This window comes from Alexandromys fortis, unplaced genomic scaffold (genome assembly GCF_014885135.2).
Source record: "Alexandromys fortis isolate MF-2015 unplaced genomic scaffold, M_Fortis_MF-2015_v1.1 scaffold_65, whole genome shotgun sequence".
Taxonomy (NCBI): Eukaryota; Metazoa; Chordata; class Mammalia; order Rodentia; family Cricetidae; genus Alexandromys; species Alexandromys fortis.
In genome coordinates, this window is record NW_026067986.1 from 744,603 (window position 1) to 765,392 (window position 20,790).

Genomic DNA, 20,790 nt, shown 5'->3' on the forward strand with positions numbered 1-20,790 from the left:
TAAATAAATAAATAAAAATAAAAAAAATAAATAAAGATTTAAAAACTTCACCGTGAAACACAAGAAATTAACTTTTAAAAAACGTGCTTGCCTTTTGTGTTTTGTTCCGGTTGTTGCAGGTCGGCTGCCTGGCTGTTCACATAAAGAGTTGTCGACAGTTTTCTCACAGATGTATCCTTTTGGTCTGCAGACCACGGCATCAGCATGCCTTGCTGCTCCGGTGTCTTATTGCAGTCACTAACTACCTGGAAACAGAGCAGCTTGAAACACTAACCATTTGATTGTCAAATGCTCTGTTCGCCCTCCAGGTGGTACTTCTTCAAAGTGTTCGCTTTGGCTGCTGTTTGGAAGTTGAAAAGGACAAGGATGCCCTGCTCTTCAGGGTGGAAGCCTGCAAGGGTGGACTTGGCCGGGTGGGATGGTTTAGAATGCTTGGTCTGAGCTGGGCAGTGGTGGCGCACGCCTTCAATCCCAGCACTCGAGAGGCAGAGGCAGGCAGATCTCTGTGAGTTCAAGGCCAGCCTGGTCTACATGAGCTAGTTCCAGGACAGGCCCCAAAGCTATAGAGAAACTTGGTCTCAAAAAAAAAAAAAAAAAAGCTTGTTCTGTTCATGGATCTCTCTTCCTCCTGAACTCCTTTTGAGTTTACAGAATATTACATATTTAGAACAAACCCATGATTACCATAGTTCTTCATGCTCTCTAATCTCTCACTCTCAGATGAAAGTCTCTATCATGCATCCTAATGCCGATTTCAGTTGCATTCATTGCACTTATGTTAATATGGTCATGAATGCCTGTTCAGATTCAAGGACAGCAAAAATAAATCCCATTTCTCAGTGTAGAAGTTTAACACAAAGATTTTTGGCCTTCTGTGATTTCCTTCAATCACCACGTAAGCTAAAGGAAAACCATGGTATGCCCTTAAGAGATAATGCGAATTTACATGTAAGCAGTAAGTCTACTCAAATGTCTTAAAAAGAATTTACTTTAAATTTGTGCCTTGTTTTGGTTCTTTGGGAGTGTGTCTTTCTACGTAGCCCAGGCTGGCCTTGAACTCTCAACCCTGTTGGAATTAGAGGTGTGGGCAACGGTATTCATCTACACTTATTTTAAAGCCACTCTTGTTATGGCATTGCTTTTCCTTTTTTTTTTTTTTTTTTTTTGTATAAAGGGAGTTTTTTTAAAAAAATTTTCTATAGAGATGTTTGAAGAAACTCAAATCTGGAAAGCATTTTTTTTTTAACTCATAAAGTACAGTGAAAGCAATATAGTACCATCAGGATGGAGACCCATTCACTAACAAAGAGAATTAGAGTAGACCACTGTGCTGTAAATTCTATCTTAAGATTCAGTTATTCTTAGTTTATTTTCTTATTTGCCCCCAACACCTTGGCTGGCTCTTGGGAGGCTGTTTCTCATAATGGAGTGCCTCGCCCAGCCTTAACACAAGGGGAGGCGCTTAGTCTGGCTGCAACTTCCTATGCCTTGCTTGCTTGATACCCAAGGGAGGTCTCCTCCTTTCTAAAGGGGAGGAGGAGTGGATTGGGGGAGAGGGGATGTGAGGAGAGGAGGGAGGGGGATCTTTGGTCAGGATGTAAAGAAACTAATTGATTTTAAAAACTTCTATATGGGGGCTGGAGAGATGGCTCAGAGGTTAAGAGCATTGCCTGCTCTTCGGGTCCTGAGTTCAATTCCCAGCAACCACATGGTGGCTCACAACCATCTGTAATGAGGTCTGGTGCCCTCTTCTGGCCTGCAGGCATACACACAGACAGAATATTGTATACATAATAAATAAATAAATTTTGTTTTAAAAAAACTTCTATATCTCCTTAGATCTGGAAAATAATGCCAGTTGTAGATTATATATACTTAGCCATCTTAAAATTAATATATAGAAAAGTTGCAAAGAAATTACAGCGAGAATGCAAGGATAAAAATAAGGAGAGGTGTGTAGAGACACATAAACATTCCTGATGACACTGTGCCTAGCAACGAGAGTCAAAGCCGTAATTATGAAAGTTTTTCCCATTGTTCAATATCCTCCGAGATTGTCTTCTCTCTGTGCGTGCTTGAGTTTGACATTTTGGCCCGGATTGTCTAATAGATTTTACAGTGCGTTGTTTGATCAACCGCACCCGGACTTGTTTCCTAAATATTTTATTCTCAGTCATTGTACAACAACACATCAACCTGTTCATTCGTATCTGTATAAATCACGTCACGAAATGCACGAAACTCCGGAACTTGAAAGCCACCAACAACGAAAAGAACCTTGTACTCAGGTTTGACGAAGTGAAGTATTTTTCTGTACAGGTAATGGGAAAACTCTCTTCTTAGTAGAATGATGTGTTGCTATAGGTTTCAAGCATTCTAAAGTACTTGCATCTTTGGGGAGGAAAAAAAAAAGGCAGACAAGAACTAAGAGTAGTAGCCGGGCGGTGGTGGCGCACGCCTTTAATCCCAGCGCTGGGAGGCAGAGGCAGGTGGATCTCTGTGAGTTTGAGGCCAGCCTGGTCTACAAGAGCTAGTTCCAGGACAGGCACCAAAAACTACAAAGAAACTCTGTCTCAAAAAAAAAAAAAAGAGTTGTGCTTTTTCATTCTGGGTTCTGCAGCATCGTGCCCCCTGCAGTGGCCTGTGGGAACACCTGCCCCGGCCCCCCGGTGCACTTCTTCCCCAGTGTGCTGCTGCGTGAGGCTCTAGAATGTTCATAGAAGGCTTTACCGCTTTGCCCCTCCTCTCTCCTGAGCACCGCTCCTCCACCCTTCCTGTTTTCACTCTCTGATTCCTTTCTCTCCTCTCACATCTTCGCCTCATCTAGATCCCCTACGGTTGTCACATAATAGACTGCAGTCTTTGTAACAACCCCAAACATCTCTCTCCTTCCCTCCTGCTTTCTGTCTTTCACACACAGAGAAAGACAGACAGACAGACACACACACACACACAAACTCTATTATATAGCTACAGGATTCATTAATTAGCCCAATCATTTCTTTAAAAAATTATTACATTGAGTTTTACAGAAATTCTAAAGGATTTCATCTCTGCTCCAAGTGTCTTTGTAAACTTTATTTTAATTGTCGCGTAGGAAAGGTCATTTTTAGCCCTGAATTCTTAAAAAGTAACGTGGGGGCCAGAGATTAAAGGCACTTGCACCGAGCCTACAGGTTGGAATTTGATTCCTGGGTGTCCCACGGTAAAAGGAGAGAGTAGCTCATACAAGCTGTCCTGTAACCTCTGCATGTGTACTGGGGCACATGTGCTCCTTCTGGCCTAAATTCATACACACGTATGTACGTACATACATACATGAGCAAATGAATGCAAAAAGAACAACAAACTAGACATAGTTTTAAATTAATTTATTTTATTAGACTATCAAGTGCATAAAGGGCTGGCTTTCCCTGACATTTTCATACACGTGAAGAACATGCTTGGATCATATTAACCACTCCATTATCCTCATTCATCTTCCTGTCCCTTCCCCTTTCCTCGTTCTAAATCACTAATAACTCTCCTCTTGCTTTTGTGTCCCCTTTCTTTCCCCCTAAATCCCCGTTATGAGAGAGCATTGGTCTTTGTAAACCTGGCATTCTGTGAACAACATGGTGATCTCCGGTCCCATATTTTTTTTTCCCTGGAAACAACACAGTTTCATTCTTGTGTGACCGAATAAAACTTTGCTGTGTATGCATGCTACAGTTCTGACAGCCTTTCACTTTCAGCCCTGGGCTCCTAGCCTGATGCACCAGAATCAGCACAGGTGTGGAGGTTAACTCTACAGTGTGCTGACTTGGATTCTTTGATATCAGCACCGGTGTAACTGGACCAGGCGGTAGCAAACATGTTGGCAGGTTTCTGCATTCCTGCCAGTAGGGTCTTAGCCCGAATCCCCCCGATTTGGGCTTTTTTGCAGGAGAGCTTTTCTAAGTGGAGTGAGATTGAATCCATGTTGTTTTGGTTTGCAGTCCCGGAGGGCTAAAAATGTTGAGCATTTCTTCTGCACACGGGTATTCGTTTTTCTCCAGCACTGTTTGGTGAACTGTCTTTTCTCCGATGTATATTTTTTGTGGAAAATCAAGTAGCTGTGTGGCCTTCTGTCTGGGCCCTATATTTGATTCCACTGATCAAGGCCTATTTTGTTCCAGGGCCATGCTGTCTTTGTGACTATGGCTCTGTTAGGATAATTTGAAATCGAGCATTATGATCGCTCTAGCATTGTTGCTTCTGCTTAATTTACCTGAGTCACACTTCATCTTTATGCGTGACTTCAGTAGAGTGTTGAGGGCACCTCTTTAATGTATAGTTAAAAGGACAATTTGGGCAATAGATGATTCAAAAGATCATAATTAATGTTAGACATAAACAAGTCCTGATTTTGTTGACCTTAGAATATGTAGAATGACAAACTTAGAAAGTCACAAGACTAACATGCATAAAATTGATAATTAGCGATGCCCATGGTACCATATATATATATATATAGTATGCCTTACGAAAGTATTTATTTGGAAGTCACGTCTGAAATCCAGGCCCGAAATTTAATACTTCCTTCCATACATTTTGGCATTGAGGTTCCCAGACGTCAAGATGATGAGAGGAATAATATTTTTTTGGAGCTAATGCAAGATGGAGGAAGTACAGAAAGACCCGCCCTCTCCTTGGGCAGTGTTGAAGCACATCTTTACGAAATAATACAGGTATGTATAAAAATATACATTTTCCCCCCAGCTACATGGGGACCCATACCTGTAATCCCGGTACTTGCGGGGAGTGGGGTGGGAGGTACAGACAAGAGAGTTATGAGTTCAAAGTCATCCTTGGCCTCACAGTGACTTCAAGGCCAACCTGGGCTATGTGAGACATAGTCTCAAAAAAGACCAAAACGAATAAAAAAACAAAAAGTAAAAAGTACCTTTTTAAAAAATCTTGGTGCCATACAGTCTAGCTGGTGTTCTTGATATCTGACGGATACCTTCTGTTTACCACGTGCATTGGAACCAAAGTTCATTATAAACATACAAAAAAATGTAGGGCTGTCAGAAAGCATGGGGTTTAAAATAAGAAAACTTAGAATTCCCACACAAGAATCATGTAATTTGGGGCAACTGAGGAGAACGTGGGGGAGTCTGCATCACTTTCTGACCTTGAGTGGTGTGTAGGATTTGGGAAGTGCCTCTGCTTTTGTGGAGCCTGTCCTGGAACTCGCTCTCATAGACCAGGCTGACTTTGAACTCACAGAGATCCGTCTGACTCTGTCTCCCGAGTGCTGGGATTAAAGGCAACCACCACCACCGCCCGGCTGTACCTGTGTGTACGGTTCTTAACTGTGAAACTGGAAGCAGTGATGATGCTCGGGAAGAAGAATAAAGCCCAGGCGGGCGTTGAATTGGGCAAGGTAACCTATAGGAGAGTGGAGATAACCACAGATGATAACCACGGATCAGGGACGGCAAAGATTCCCAGAGCCTGTCCGTGCCCTCGGGTGTGAAGGTCCTTCCACCTCTCCAGAGTTTGTCGTGGGGAGATTCGCTTTTAGCCAGAATAAACGTTGATGCCCAGGAAGGGAAGTCTGCAAGCAGAAACGTTTCTGCCCTGGTAACTGCTAATGTCTACATTTATTCCTGTCATTCACAACTGGGTTTCTCTTCCAGTGAACAGACGTTATATTTGTATGTTAATTTAGTTAAGATGAGATTGTATTTGTATGAATAATGTATTTCAGCTGTCGAGCTGATGTATATTTTAAAACAACGGCCGGATTTGTATGCTACTATGCTGTAGATAAACTACAGACACGGGCGTGAATCATTCTACCTCTCTTTTTCCAGAAAGGCTGCTTCACAGAAGTCCTGCAGATGAAGCACAGAAACTCGGTAAGAGCCGCGCCAGCCTTCCTCAGATTACCCATGTGTGGTATCCGACAGTGCAGAGAATTTAATCTGATGGCTTACTGCCTAATTTTTAAGATTTTTTTCACTACATTAACCGTAGCTATATGAATTAGTAAAAATATGTGTAATAGAGAAATTATCACATTTGCTCACAAATTCTTCATTTTTTTTAAATTCTTCATTTTTTAATATAAAATTTTGGCATCGTGTTTTTCAGACTCAACTTAGCTTTTTTATATTTTTTATAATTTTAAAAATTATAATATAAAGTCACTCCCCCTTTCCATTTTCTCCCTCCAACTCCTTCCACACACGCTTCCCCCCTGCTCTTTCTCAAATTCATGGTCTCTTTTTCTTTAATTGTTACATCTATACATATATAAATATGTTTTAAGAATTTGATCCTATTAGTAAATTGTGAGAGAGAGGCTTAGAAACCACTGGACGAGAATGTAAAATGTCAGCGGCCGCTGTCCATGCGCGGACCAAGTCTCTGAAAAAGTGTTGGCAGTCCCTGATTCTGAACGCACCTAAATGTTAGTGATTTTATCAGATGATCAGCCGGAGCTGCTCCTGCTGTCCCCTGTCCAGAACGGGGTTGAGGGACGTATATAAAGCCACAAAGCAGGGGCCTCTTTTTCCCTTCACACACGGCCAACCTGGGGTCAGAGGTGAGGTTGCGTGTCTCAGTCTTCATTTGATCTGGGGTAGATAGGAAAGGCCTGTGAGTAAATCATTTGACCTATAAACGTAAATAAAATACATACCTTACTCGGGCGGTGGTGGCGCACGCCTTTAATCCCAACACTTGGGAGGCAGAGGCAGGCGGATCTCTGTGAGTTCGAGGCCAGCCTGGTCTACAAGAGCTAGTTCTAGGACAGTCAGGTCTGTGACACAGAGAAACCCTGTCTTCAACTCCTCCATCAACAAAAACCAAAATATGTACACATAAGTCAATATCTTATGGTAATCCTACTAATAATTCTAAATTAAAATTTTATACATTTGATCACCAGCCTTGTGTTAAGGTGAAAGGCTTGTAACGTTCTAGGAACTGAACAGAACTCTGTTGGAGTTCTCTTTGTACGTGAAGCTTTGGTCTTTTTTTTTTTTTTTTACCCGGAAGGGTCACCGTAGGCTTTTCTAAAGTGTACGTTTATGACCTTGTCATGTCGGGTCACTTCTCTAACAACAGCGTTCTGCTTCCAGTCTATCTGCAGGGTGGAGGTGGAGTTCATGTTTTCCTATGGAACCTTTGGCTATGGATTTTCACATCAGGTTAGTTCCGCTTTTTCAAGACATGTCTTCTGTTTGAGCGCATCGATCACGCCTTATGAGAAGCCGTTATTTCTGGAAATTATGTTTGGCGGCCATAGCTAATGAGTATAACGTTAGAAGTAGGTCTTGTGTCCAATATAACATGTGAGAGCATCCCTAGAGGGAGAGGTGATTTCTAGATCTGCAGTCCCAGAGCTGGGGAGGTGGAAGCAGGAAGATCTCTGGGGCTTGCTGGTCAGCCACTGTAGCCGACTTGATGAGCTCCGGGCCAGCGAGAGGCCCGAGGTTATCCTCTGGACCACACACGCAGCGCAGCACACGCCTCCAGACACAACTGAGCACACACATGCTGGAACTAGGCAAGTGTTGCCTCGTGTGTAGACCTCACTGAAAACGTAGAGCTGCCCCATTTTGCACATTTTGTAACCTTGAATGAATTACTGTTGTTTAGTGTGATCTATAGAATACTCACACTTACCTCCTACTTCTATCAGAAGGGTTACAGAAAATTGAAGGTGTGCAATGCTTGGCAAATGTTCAATGTTCAACAAATTAAGTTCCTTTCTTCCTTCCTCTTCTCTGTACACACACCACTCAAGTATGGTATAGGCCTTTGGGGGGGGGGGCTGGGCTGTTAGTCCTGTCACGGCGAATTACACAATCATATAATTTTATCCAGCTAAAACCTCTTCAAAAAATCATCGAGCCATCCATGTTTATGAAGATCGCCCCTCCTCCAGAAAGGACAGACCCTGTCACGTAAGTGTTTTGATTTCGTTACTTCATTGAGAGCGAATGGCATTTCAAAGGTGCCACGGAACGTATCAGTTATCTCGAGAATTCCCGAGAGCGTGGCCAGGACGCCTAGATCCTAAGGTAAGGGGAGCACCGAACTCCTTTGCTTGATAAGGTGAGAAAAAGAGCCAGGTGTGGTGGCTCAAGCCTGGAGCCCCAACCCTCGGCAGGCAGAGGAAGGAGGATGAGGAGTCTAGGGGGTTACTTGAAACCCTGTGGGAAACAAGCCAACAGACAAAAAGATGGGAGAGATCCTGAGTTTCTAGGTGCCCCCTGGAGAAAGGAACTGAGGTCTAGAGATGAGAGGAAATGGGTGTGGCACAATGCGGAAATCAGCCATCAAGATCCTCCTCACGGAATATAGAGGAAGAACTTCCAAGATCCACGTGCCTAGGGTAGCCAGTTTCTGTTCTACAGGGTGTCATTGTTAGCCCACCCCACACCACGCCAACTGTTACTTCCAAATGGGCTGTAAAACAAACAACAAACAAACAAACAAAAAAACCAACAATAAAAACTGTGTTTAAAATGTTATTAGTGGGGCTGGGAAGATGCCCTGCAAGCTGCGTTCAGGTCCCCAGCATCCACGCATAAAGCCAGACATGGCTACAGGTGCCTGTAACCCCCAGCTTTGAGGGACAGAGACAGGGGTTTGCTGACCAGGCCAGCTGACACGGCAAGCTTCAGGTTCAGCAAAAGGGACCAAGGCAGGGAGGGAAAGAATAAGACACCTTTACGCTCATGCACCAACCACCCCACACTCCATACTCCCCCCACAAAACATGTGTTGTTAGCAAAGGAAATGTAGCTTAAAATATAGTATTCCAAATGACCTTAAAACTTCAACAGTAAAAATACACGTCAAGAAAAATATGCACCAGAGAAAGCTGTCTAAGAAAAAGGATTTGTTTTTAAAAATCGAAATGAATCAAGGAAATTAGATTTGGGATGTGGGACTCGCTCTGTAGACCATTCCAGGACAGCCAGGGATACACAGAGAAACCCTACCTTAAAAAACAAAAACAGACAAACAAACAAAAAAAAATCTCTTCACTCCTGGCTTTCTGGTATGTCAAGTGGATTCAGTAATTCTTATCCCGTGGGTTTGCCATGCAGGTGGAACGAGACAACCAATACAGACAGGCATACGAATACAGTGCCAGACATAAAATCTAGTCCATAGAATTAGGTGTTTGAAAGGATGGGGGACTCTGAAGGCAGATTTGGCTATAAATGGTGGCCAAAAGACCTGAATTTTTTATTTCTCCTTCCTCTGGGTCTCCTTCCCCATCCCTACTGCCCACGGTCTTGATGAGTAACCAAGAGGGCAAGAGAGTCCCAGGATTCCAGTTCTTGCCTTCTTCCTTAGTTCTGTCTTCTTGTCCGGGGTAGTGGGTGAGCCGGTACAAGAACAGTTGAAAACAGCAGCTACCACACCGACTGTAGGGATGCACTCTTGTGTAGTGTTGGCGTGTGACTCTACTACAGTTTTTTCAGAAATGTTATTACCCCGCAACGAGTCGAATACCCAGCCTTCTTATCCCCAGAACTTAACGTTTCCGTCGGGGCTGCTGAAAGCAGCCACCCGAACGCCGTGCGACTCGAAAAACTCCAGGAGAAACCCCGGGAAAGGTAAACAGCACACATGCCATTTGTTTCCATGTAGTCTGCGCCATTCCGAACTTCTTACGTTGACCTCAGGCTTTTCACTGACCTAGGGGTACTCATTGTGATGCCGTCTCATGTGTCCCTTGTAAGGTGCTTTATTATGATAGGGAAAGAGGTGAAAACCCACCTGTAAGAAAGCAAGCAAAAGGCTTCCTTCATGCGAGTCTTTCCCGCTGTCTCTCATGCGATTTTTCCTCACCCTTCTCTGTCGGTCCCTTCTGTCTAATATTCTACCCCACTGGCTCAACCTTTCTTTTTAATCTGCAGTTGAGCTAACACAAGCTTGAATGCCCTAGTTATTTTCTCCCTCGGGTATGGAATTTCTATTGATTTGTATAGTTCCTCCCTCTCTGCCCAAATCCTCAGCCTTGACTTCTGATCCCTCGGTCTTTGTGCTAAAGTGCCCAGACCCCTGTAAATAAGCCACAACATGGCTTCATCTGCAGACATTTATTGCTCCCAATTCTGGTGAAGAGATCCAGCATCATGACACTGACAGAATACGTTTCATGACGTACAGTTTAATATTTGTTTACCCTTTTCAGTCTTTAACCGTTAAATTAAGTTTTTTTTTTTTTTTGAGAAAAGATAATATGTTCCTTGAAACACACCATCGTATAGTGTGTTTGGTACTTAGCGAACACACAGCGTACAGTAGACATTCAGTGAATCTTGGCAAAACACAGTGTGTCAGATCAGAGGACAAAGGTGTGTCCTTTGGTCTTGCAGCTCACCTTAATGGATTTATGGAGGCAGAGAGCTAGTATGTGCACATACTCACTCTCTACGTAAACTCTCATAGGTTCCTTCAGACTATCTCATTGTACAACAACAGACAACAAAGTCTGGGTGAAATATGTTCTAAAATTATGTTTGAAAGCAGTGAGTTATAAAAGAGGTCTAAAGGTGTTGAGTCCATTGTTTGGGGCAATCATTTTCAAGGGACTTGGTGACAGCCAAGATGATAAAAAACTGAGCAGAACTAGGATAGGCATGCAGTCATGAAGCAACAAGAGCCAGAGTTCAGCGTATCCCAAAGACGATGAACCCCATAACACCCAGACTTCCACTTGGGCCACCGATGAGCCGTGACGGACCGTGACTCCAAATGCCACGCCCTAGTTGTCCACCACTGGCTCCTATTCCAGAGTTAGAAGGAAGAGAGAGCCTGAAAAACACTAATTTTTCTGGGAACGGAGGCCCCGCCTTGGATCACACTAATCTTAATGTCAGTTGTTTTCAAGTGAGAAGAGTAATCAATGTTCTTAGCCTCAGGTGTCCTAGGCAAACGCTCCGTCACTGAGCTGCCTCCTCAGTTAATATGTTAAAGGTTTAAGCTCTGATTTAACAACAGTTAAAGGTGGAGCTTTGGGGACATAACTGGATTAGGTTAGATTAGGATTGAGGATGAAGCCCTTGTAATGCAATCAATGCCCTTATAAAAGTTACAAGAAGAGAAGACCTAATATCCCTCCCTCCACTATGAGGAGAGAAGATGATGGCCACCAGGAAGACCCTCACCGGGGTCTGGGAGAGCTGGTATCTCAGCATTAGACATCCTAGCCTGAGGATTATGTTGTAATATGGAGCGGCGGCGGGGCTGCGTCCCCAACACCCCGGCCGCTTGGCTAGCTTATGCCCGAAATAACAACACACAAACTGTATTCATTTAAGAACTGCTTGGCCCATGAACTCTAGCCCTTACAGGCTAATTCTCGCACCTGGACTAGCCCATTTCTAATCATCTGTGTAAGCACCCCAAGGTGCGCTTACCGGGAAGATTCTAGCCTAAGTCCATCGTGGGTTGCAGCTGCCTGGGAGAGCTGAGCATGGCGTCTCTGCTCCAGCAGAGCTGTCGGGTCTCTCTCGAAGCAGCGCAGAGTCTGACCTCACTTCCTCTTCCGCCCAGCATCCTATTCTGTTTTCTCCTCCCATTTATGCTTTAACCTATGAGGGCCAGCCAAGCAGTTTCTTTATTGCTCAGCCAATGAAATCAACAGATTGATATGACACTCCCACATCAGGATTATGAGAAATAGATGTCTGTTCTTTAATCCACCCACTGCATGGTATCCTGTTATTGCATCCCAGACTGACCAAAATAAGCAAATTAAAATACTGAGAATACATAATACATTATTGAATAATTTCTGAAGTGTGTTTATAAAGCTTAGATAACGATAATAAAGTGATTATTTGTGTAAGAAATACATCATTATCACTAAGGTCAGAAATGTCTTTTATGCGCCTTTAAGAGGCTTCTCTTTCCCTAATCTCTTGCCATTACCGTGACCCTTAATTCTGTTGTAATCATTTCTTTTAACTGTTTCTTTAGAGAATATGTTGTTAATTTGTCACTTTTGGAACATCTTATGAATGGGTCATATTTTGTTATTCTTCTGTGGGTTTTAATATATAATATAATATATATATATATCCCTCTGTCATTTGTAGTTTTTCATCTGTAGCTGATTTTTTTTGTTTAGGTTGGAAAAAATGAAAGAGGAATATAAAAATCTAAAAACATGGATGGAAAAATCTGAGTATTTAAGAAACCTTATTACTCCAAAAGTGGCTTCCAAAGTCACAGAGGTAATTGCCAAAACACATTCTATCATGTGTAGTGTGTTATCCACTGTTTAATAGAAACACGCCTTGATGAATTAAAATGTTTTATCAGATAATTGCTCATTGCCATTAAGTAAAATGCTATTCGCAGCTCATGTTCCTCTCTGTATTAACAATGTGCCATTCAGTAAGTGTTTATTCCGAATTTATAAGGTTTAATTAATTGGCCAGTTTAAAGTGTACATTTCAGTGGCCTTCAGCCTGTCCATCAAGTTGCACACCCATCACCACAATCCATTTTAGGACATTCTCACTCTTTTTAAACAGAAGTAGCCCAACGCCACGAGTCAATACTTTCCCAGTTCTTCCATTGCCCTCCTGCCCTCGGCAGCAGCCGACTCATTTTCCTTCATATACATTTGCACAAGAGTGGAATTATGTGTAAATACGTGGTCCTTTGTAGCTTGCTCTTCTCTCTCCGCGTAATGTCTTCCACGTGTTTTCTTGTTATAACATATATCAGCATCCCATTTGTTTCTAGATATATTTTATGCGTTCGTCCCCTGATGAACATCGAGGCTCTATACACGACTGAGCTCTGGTGAAGGGTGCTGCTGTGGACGCTCACGTACAAACGTTCGCTGTTTTCCTTGACATGGGGTTTCGCTACACAGGCTGGACTTACTCTTGCTGAGTTGCCCAGACTAACCTCAAACTTGGAATTCTTCTGCCTTGGTCTCCCAAGGGCTGAGATCCTGGACGTAGACCCATATACTTGGCTTCCTTATATATGTCTTTGTGCCAACAAATGCTTTTAATTTTGCTTCACGAATGCCCAGGAACAGAATCTGGATCAAACGGGCTGTTCCCAGTTTAAGGTTTCGAAAAACTGTCAAGCTGTTTTGACAAGCTGCTTTGCTATCTTGCATTCCAATAGAAAAATGTGTGGTGGTTTTGAATCTTGACCGCCTGCTCGTTTCCCATGTGGTCATCACCTCTAGACCTGATTCTCTTGATGTGATTGTGAATTCCAAGTGCTGACTTGTGGCATTTTTAATTTACATTTCTCTAATGATGGAAGGCGTGAACATTTTTTCCTGCACCCACTGGCTTATTTGAAGTTGTTCAATTAACGTTGGGGTTTGCGTCCCTCTTGTTTTCCTTTTGTTACTCAAATGATATGCATGCCCCCCCCCCAGCTCTCGGAGTTCTCCCGGGAGCAGCAACCCCTCTCGAAGTCAAGCTCCATGGATTCAGATCCTCACCAGCTCCGTCTCGGCCTCTGCCAACTTAGAGGGAAAATGTGTCTTAAAAATTGCCTTAACTTTATATTCTCATCTATGTGAGTTTTATGACAGAAACCAATAAAGTATTCTTTAAACAGAAATCATGAAAACAGGAAAAACATTTTAGTTCTTCAAGTATTTTGCCCAACATGTTTTCTTTCTTTCTCTGTGTGTCTAGGAACCTAGTTTGAATGAACTATCTGAAGGAAGTTCTAGTCTGTTCGAAGATATGTATGGAAGTATATCACATGGTAAAAAAAAAATCACGTTAATTTTTATTATTAAGATAATTAGAGCAAGGTGTTATATTGTAAAAGTTACTAATTTGTTTTAAATTGATTTCATTTTTGTCATAGATCAAGTAACATTTTATTGTTGTGCCAATTACTTTGGTATTTTTTAAGGATGTCAAAGAGAAGTCTTAGACCCCCATTAAGAGTTTTTTAACTTTTAAAATAATTTTATGTGTACGGGTGTTTTGTCTGCATATATGTCTGTGTACCAAGTGTTTTCCTGGCGCCCTCAGAGACCATCAGAGAATATCATTTCTCTTAGGACTAGAGTTACATGAGATTGTGAGCTGCCATTGTGTGCTGGGAACTGAATCTGGATCCCCTGCAAGAGCAGCCAATGTTCTCACTGCTGAGTCATTTCTCAAACACCAGGAGTTATAAAAAAAATTTATTGGTTCTTCACTTCTTTCAAGATAGGAAAAATTTAAATCTCAACTGTGATATTTATAAGATACTTTTGTGAAGCATTTTGAACTCTTGAGGTAGAAGAAACTGTAGAACCATTGAGGTAGAGTGTGTGTGTGTGTGTGTGTGTGTGTGTGTGTGTGTGTGAACAGATGTGTGTGTGAAGAGATGTGTGTGTGTGAACAGAGAGGGCGAGAGATAAGACACAGAGACAAAGAGAAAGAGACAGTCAGAAAGGGAGTAGAATTGTGCTGGAGGAAATTCAGTTAGTATTTAATTTGAGAACTTAACCATAAATTACAGGTAAGAGATCTAATTAGTGTTTACACAGTCTCCCAAACACCTCTCTCAAAGTTATCTAGAAAGCAAGTTGATGTAAACTACTGTACTTTAAACACACGGTTATACATCTTCAACGTATGTAGTGTAAAGTTCCTGTTGCAAGGGTTTGGCTGCAACTTACTCGTCTTTCCACACTCTACTTACCGGTGTGTGTGTTGTGTGTGTGTGTGTGTGTGTGTGTGTGTGTGCGCGCTCATATCTCTGTCACTGCACTAGTAGAGTTGGGTCTCCAACCTACGATACCGGTTCTGCAGGCTTCTTTTTAGTACTATTTCCACTGTTTGATTGCCAAGCTAAAACCCCAACCCAGGACCCTGCATGCACGGGGCCAGCACTCTGCCCCTGATCTCCCTCCAGGGTTCCAACTCTGAAGCTTTAGGTGTAAGATAATCACAGACTTCCTCTTCTGTATCACAGACAGGAAAGCAAAAGGACTTCTCTCACTGTGGGGCTTGTCTGAATTCCATTTTTCACTTATCCAGAAGGCTTTTGTATTCTGTTTTTCAGACATGCAATGGAGTGTCTAATGACTTGACTCTCTTTGGTATTTCTGAAGCCTCCAGTATTACAGCACACACACACACATACACACACACACACACACACACACACACACACTCCTACACAACTAAAAGTTTAAAAATGTTTATTTTTAAAAGAAGACCCAAAATAAACAACTGAACTTCATACCACTAAGAACTAGAACAGAAACCAACTTCAAAGTTAGAGGAAATAAAGATCATAGTAGTTTTTTTTTTAAATGAAGCTAAGTTTTTAAAAAGGTAAATACAATCGACAAATTGGGCTAGAATAAGAAAAGAAGAGAATGTGGCTGTAGAGATGATTCAGAAGTTAAGAGTGTTTGCTGCTCTTGCAGAGGACCTGGGTTCAGTTCCCAGCACCCACGTGGCAGCTCACAAGCGTCTGTAACTCCAGTTCCAGGTGATCCAACACCCTCTCCTGACCTTCCCAGGCAACACGCCTGCACGTGGCGGACAGACATGCCTGCAGGAAATACTCATACACGTAAAATAAAAATTCACCTAAAGTAAAAATACATCTAAAGGGCTGGGCGGTGGTGGCGCACACCTTTAATCCCAGCACTGGGGAAGCAGAGGCAGGCAGATCTCTGTGAGTTCGAGGCCAACCTGGTATACAAGAGCTAGCCCCAGGACAAAGCTCACTATTTAGGCCAGGCTAGCTGGCCTTAAACTCAAGCAGTCTTCCTCGAGATTTGTTAGCCTGTTTTCACTAAGGTAGTGGTTCATGTTTGAATAGCTGCTTTAGTTACCCTTTACTTAAAGGGAGGAAAATTGTATGTAAGTAAAACAATGTTAAATAAAGCAGAGTACTCATTATTTTTTTTAAAACAGGTTCCCATCACAGAAAATCTGAACATATTTCACATGAGGTAAGATAATTTCTTTTTATTTTTTAAGATTTATTTTATTTTGTGTCTTGCCTGCATGTGCAAAACTCATTCAGAAAAAGGCTCAGTCTCTCCTGGAACTGGAGTTATCAAGATTGTGGGCCACCAGGTGGGCACTGGGAATCGAACCTGAGACCTCAGCAAAGGCAGCCAGTGCTCTTAACCACTGAGCCACCTCTCCAGCCCCCAAAGAATGTCTGATTACCATGATTCTATGAAGGGATGGGATACCTGTTAAGTGGAAGGACAGTTACAGTGAAAATTAACTATACAATGGATTGATTTATTGACTTTGAATGCTCCTTAGTGAATAGCGATTTAAGTTCACTGTCTTGCTCTTTTTGTAGTTTGTGGACAAGGGCGATAAGGAAGGCCTGGGAATACCAGTTGTGAAACTGGTGGACCAAGATTTCTCAGAGCACACTCTTGCTGAAAGTGTGGAGTCCACACCGGGAGACATACCGCTGCCCCCGATCCACACCCTGCAGATAATAGAGGAAGATGAGACACCACGCAGCGCGCAAGAAGCTCCGGAGTGGGACGTGCCCTACGAAGAGAGGAAGAGTGTGGTGTTTCCACCGGATCACAGTCTAATCCCCAAACGTCCCAGCATTTTAAGAGTAGCCTCATCTCTGCAGGAGGTAAAGTCGAGTTTACCCATAAACCCGGAGAGCGTGAGGAGGAGGAGGAGTTAAGGCGTCTTTCCAAAAGAATGAGGTGGCAGAGCAAATGTTTTAACTTGAAAGGAGGGGAGGGGTGGGGGCTAGTCTGGGTTCCTGAGATTTGCAAAGAAAGAGTGGCTTCAAAGGCAGGATCCAAGAAGCTTAACTAAACACATCTCGCCCGCAGCAAAACTTGAGATAGGCAAACCCCAAATCATTATTTTAAAAAGTCAATTAAATACCAATAAATTCAAAATTATTCAAATGCCTCTAAGTAGAAATGTCTCTAAATATATTTAATGTTCTTACTCTGTGTGTACTGATCACTTAAGGGGGAAAAATCCTTTGAGAGGAAAGCAAACTGTCAGTAATACAAATGAATTATTGTGTGTTTCTCTTGAAAATGTCACAATTACAAATATAAACTCAAAGGACATGTAAAAGCCTAGGAAATTATTTTAGTCAAAAATTTTTTTTAAACTGTTAAATTAGAAAACGTAGCTCGGGTGTCCCCTTGTTTCAGACTCTGAATGTAAACGCAAGCCTTTCTCCACATGCCGCTTCCTGGTTGGCAGTCATGGTCCCTTGGCATGGCTGTTGCTGGCAGGGCGGTTTTAAAAGGCAGCATAGGACCAGAACGAGTTCGAGACCTCGGTTAAGGTTCTGCTTCTGAATACTCTGAACGGTTCTGTTCCTCATCCTCTGATGGACCCACAGCCATCGTTAAATCCCCATCCAAAATTTCAAGATAAAATTGTTTCAGTAGCGCTAGCTGGGAACTTAATTATTCAGGTCAACAGTTTAAAGCAATATACTTGGAATAATGTTCTTTACTCAATGTGAAGATAACCCACGCTCATAAAAGTTTTGAAAAGGCTTGGGGGGCAGTGGTGGCGGTGCACGCCTATAATCCCAGCACTCAGGGGGCAGAGGCAGGTGAGCCTATGTGAGTTCAAGGCCAGCCTGGGCTACAGAGTGAGTTCCAGGACAGCCAGGGCTGTTACACAGAGAAACCCTGTCTCAAAAAACAAGCAAAACAAAAGAAACGTTTGGAAAATGGAAAGCATGAAGGACAGCTAGATGAAAGTAGTCATAATTTCCTCACCAGGTCAACAGCTTTAGCTTTTTAAAGCCTCTCTGATGAGAGTTGGCCTAGCCAATGATCTAGGAGTATAGCAGGATACCATTAGGAAACCAGTTGTGTTTGGTTCTACCTTGGGTCTCTGGGCTGTCCAGGTTTCTAGCTGTCCAGGCAGAGTCAGAAAGGGGCTCCCTGTTGTGGTATAGACCTCAGGTTGGACCAGTCATGGGTTGGCCATGCCCATAAAGTTCTAGACACCACCATTAACCCTGGAATCTCTGGTAGAGTGACCGTAGCAAAGTCTCCTAGCAATGGGGGATACGGAGCTGGAAATGGCCATATTCTGTAACCAGGCAAGGCTCCCAGGAGCAGGACTGAGACACCAACCCAGCCACAAAACCTTCGACCTACAATCTGTCCTGTTAGCAGGTTCTTTCAATTGAGAATTTTTGCGCCCATCTTCTTCAAACACACTAGACGACGACGGTTTTCTTTCTTGTTAGGTCTTTGTCTGGTTTTTATGGTATCAGGGTAATGATGGCTTTTTAAAAAGACTTTGAAATGTTCCTTCCTTTTTGATTTATGGAATAATTTAGGAAATCTTGATATTTGTTGTTGGAGGTCTAGTAAAATTGTGTTGAATTTATCTGGTCCTGGGTTTTGGCTTTTTCTTTTTTTGTTGGGAGATTTTTCAATTAATGCTTCTATCTTATTGGATGCTATGGGTTTATTATAAATGATTTATTTAATCTTGATTTAGCTTTAGTTGTCCATATGTGTGTGTGTGTGTGTGTGTATAAAATCTCAAGTCATTTCTTTTAGACTCTCCAGTTTGATGGAATACAAAATTTTTAAAGTTTGTCCTTATAAATTTTTGGGGTGTCTCTTATAATGTCTCACTTTTCAACTCCAGTTTTATTTATTTGGGCCCTCTCTTTCTTATTTAATTTGGCTAAAGGTTAGTCAATCCTGTTAATACTTTTAGGAAATCAAATCTTTTTCATCAATTCTTTGGGTTGTATTCTTTGTTTCTTTCTCCTTCATTTCAGCCCTGGTTTTGATTATTGCTTCCTGTCTGCTTTTGGGAGGTGGTGTTTTGGTTGTTCTTGTTCTATTTTTGTTTTTTTTTTATTTATTCTTGTTTTAAGGCCTTAGGCTTCATTACTAAGTTCTTAAGTTGAGTTTTCTCAAAATTATTGAAGTAGGCACTTAATGTCATATATCTTTTCTTATGATTGGCTTTATTAGGTCCTGTATATTTTGGTATATTGTGTTTTCATTCTCATTTGATGTGGGATTTCCCTATGTATGCTGTGAATACTATTGATTAATAAAGAAACTGTCTTGACCTGTGATAGGGCAAAAGAATAGAGCTAGGCAGGGAAAACTAAACTGAATGCTGGGAGAGGGAAGGCGGAGTCAGAGAAGCCATGTAGCCCCACTGGAGACAGACGCCGGAACTTTGCCCAGTAAGCCACAGCCTCATGGCAGTACACAGATGAATAGAAATGGGTTAAATTAAGATGTAAAAGTTAGACAATAAGAAGCCAGAGCTAATGGGCTAAGCAGTGATTTAAATAATATAGTTTCTGTGTGATTATTTGGGAGTCTGGGCAGCCAGGGAAACAAACAAGCAGCCTCCTCCTCCACTCATTAGATTCTAAGAATTTAAAATTTTTCTTCTTGATTTCTTTCTCCATCAAATTATCTTTCCATAGTGAGTTGTCTAGTTTTTATGAGTTTGTATGCTTTCTGCAATTTCTACCGCTGTTGGGTGTCTAGATGTCTTCCTTTGAAGTAAAAAGAATGTCGGATGCTTTTTTCATTTACCTGTATTTGGCGAGACTGCTTTATGTCCTAATACGTGGTCAGTTTGGGAGAGTGTTTCACAGATTGCTGAAATGAATGACTATTGTTTAGACTTTGGGTGGAATACTCTGTAGCTATGTTAGGTCCATCTAGTGTATGGTGTCATTTAACCCCGGACTTCCTCTGTGTATCTTATTTCTAGATGGCCATTGGTGAGAGCAGGGTGTTGAAATCACCCAGTGTCACCTTGTCAGTCTGTGGTTTTATATCTGAACGTGTTTCTTTTATGCAATCGGGTGCCCCCGTGTTTGTTGTTGGGATTGGAATGTCCTGTTGGCTGCTTCTTTCTTTAATAAAGGCATAGTTTCCTTTCTTAGTTCCTCCAACTAGTTACAGCGTGGAGACTGTTTTGTCAGGTACTAGAATGGCTATGCCTGCTTGTTTCTTACGTCCGTTTGCGTGGAATACCTTTAACCATCATTTGCCATTGATGGCGCAGAACGGCGGTGTGAAAGGGGAAAAAAGATGGATACTGTTTCCTTTAAAAATGTATGTGTATATATATGTGGTGTTGTGTGTGTGTGTGTATACATACACGCACACATGTATATACAAATATGTATATATGTGATATATATTAATATATTATATATTATGTACGAGTGTTCTGCCTGCACGTATGTATGTGCCTCACCCTGCAAAGTCCAGAAAAGGATGTCAGACCCCCCATCCCCACCCCAGAAACGGAGTTAAATTGTTGTGAGCCACTCTGTAGGTGCAAGCACTGAACCTGTCTCTCTGTAAGAACAGCAGTGCTCATATCTGCTGAGCCAACTCTCCAGCCCCCACTGATCCTGACTTCTAACCCAACCTTAGTCTATGTCTTTATTGGGTAACTGAGACCACTAATATTCAGAGTTATTCCTGAAAAGCTGTATATTAACTCTCGTCGTTTCATGGATTTTGTGCTGTTGTTTTGGTTGCCTTCTCCCGACATTGCTTATTTTTTTCCCTGTGACCTCTTGGGTGTGTTTCTCTCTCTCTGTAGGTTGATGTGTTCTTTCTAGTATTTTCTGTTGAGCTGACTTTGTACTCATGAGTTCTTTTATTCTGTTTCTTACCGTGGGAAGTTTTCATTTCAACTTTAGTTTTAATAAATAATTTTGCCGAGTATAATAGTCGGGTCTCACAGTAGCCGTCTTTCAAGACTTGGAATTTTTCCAGACCCTTCTGGCTTCAACAGCTGCTGCAGAATAATCAAGTATTTCTCT

At 42.1% G+C, this 20,790-nt stretch overlaps 1 protein-coding gene across 1 annotated transcript in view; it reads left to right on the forward strand.

Annotated features, from left to right (window-relative positions):
• LOC126511771 (cation channel sperm-associated targeting subunit tau-like) overlaps positions 1–16,710 on the forward strand; it is a 27,362-nt gene extending 10,652 nt beyond the window's left edge. Inside the window, exons 3-13 of the mRNA XM_050159155.1 lie at positions 120–171; positions 2,174–2,319; positions 4,584–4,709; positions 5,841–5,885; positions 7,113–7,181; positions 7,861–7,940; positions 9,474–9,608; positions 12,131–12,281; positions 15,046–15,100; positions 15,912–15,949; positions 16,315–16,710. Of these exons, the coding sequence (XP_050015112.1) occupies positions 120–171; positions 2,174–2,319; positions 4,584–4,709; positions 5,841–5,885; positions 7,113–7,181; positions 7,861–7,940; positions 9,474–9,608; positions 12,131–12,281; positions 15,046–15,100; positions 15,912–15,949; positions 16,315–16,662 (1,245 nt within the window). The 3' untranslated portion in view covers positions 16,663–16,710. The remainder of the gene's footprint in view (positions 1–119; positions 172–2,173; positions 2,320–4,583; positions 4,710–5,840; positions 5,886–7,112; positions 7,182–7,860; positions 7,941–9,473; positions 9,609–12,130; positions 12,282–15,045; positions 15,101–15,911; positions 15,950–16,314) is intronic.
• The last annotated feature ends 4,080 nt before the right edge of the window (positions 16,711–20,790 follow it).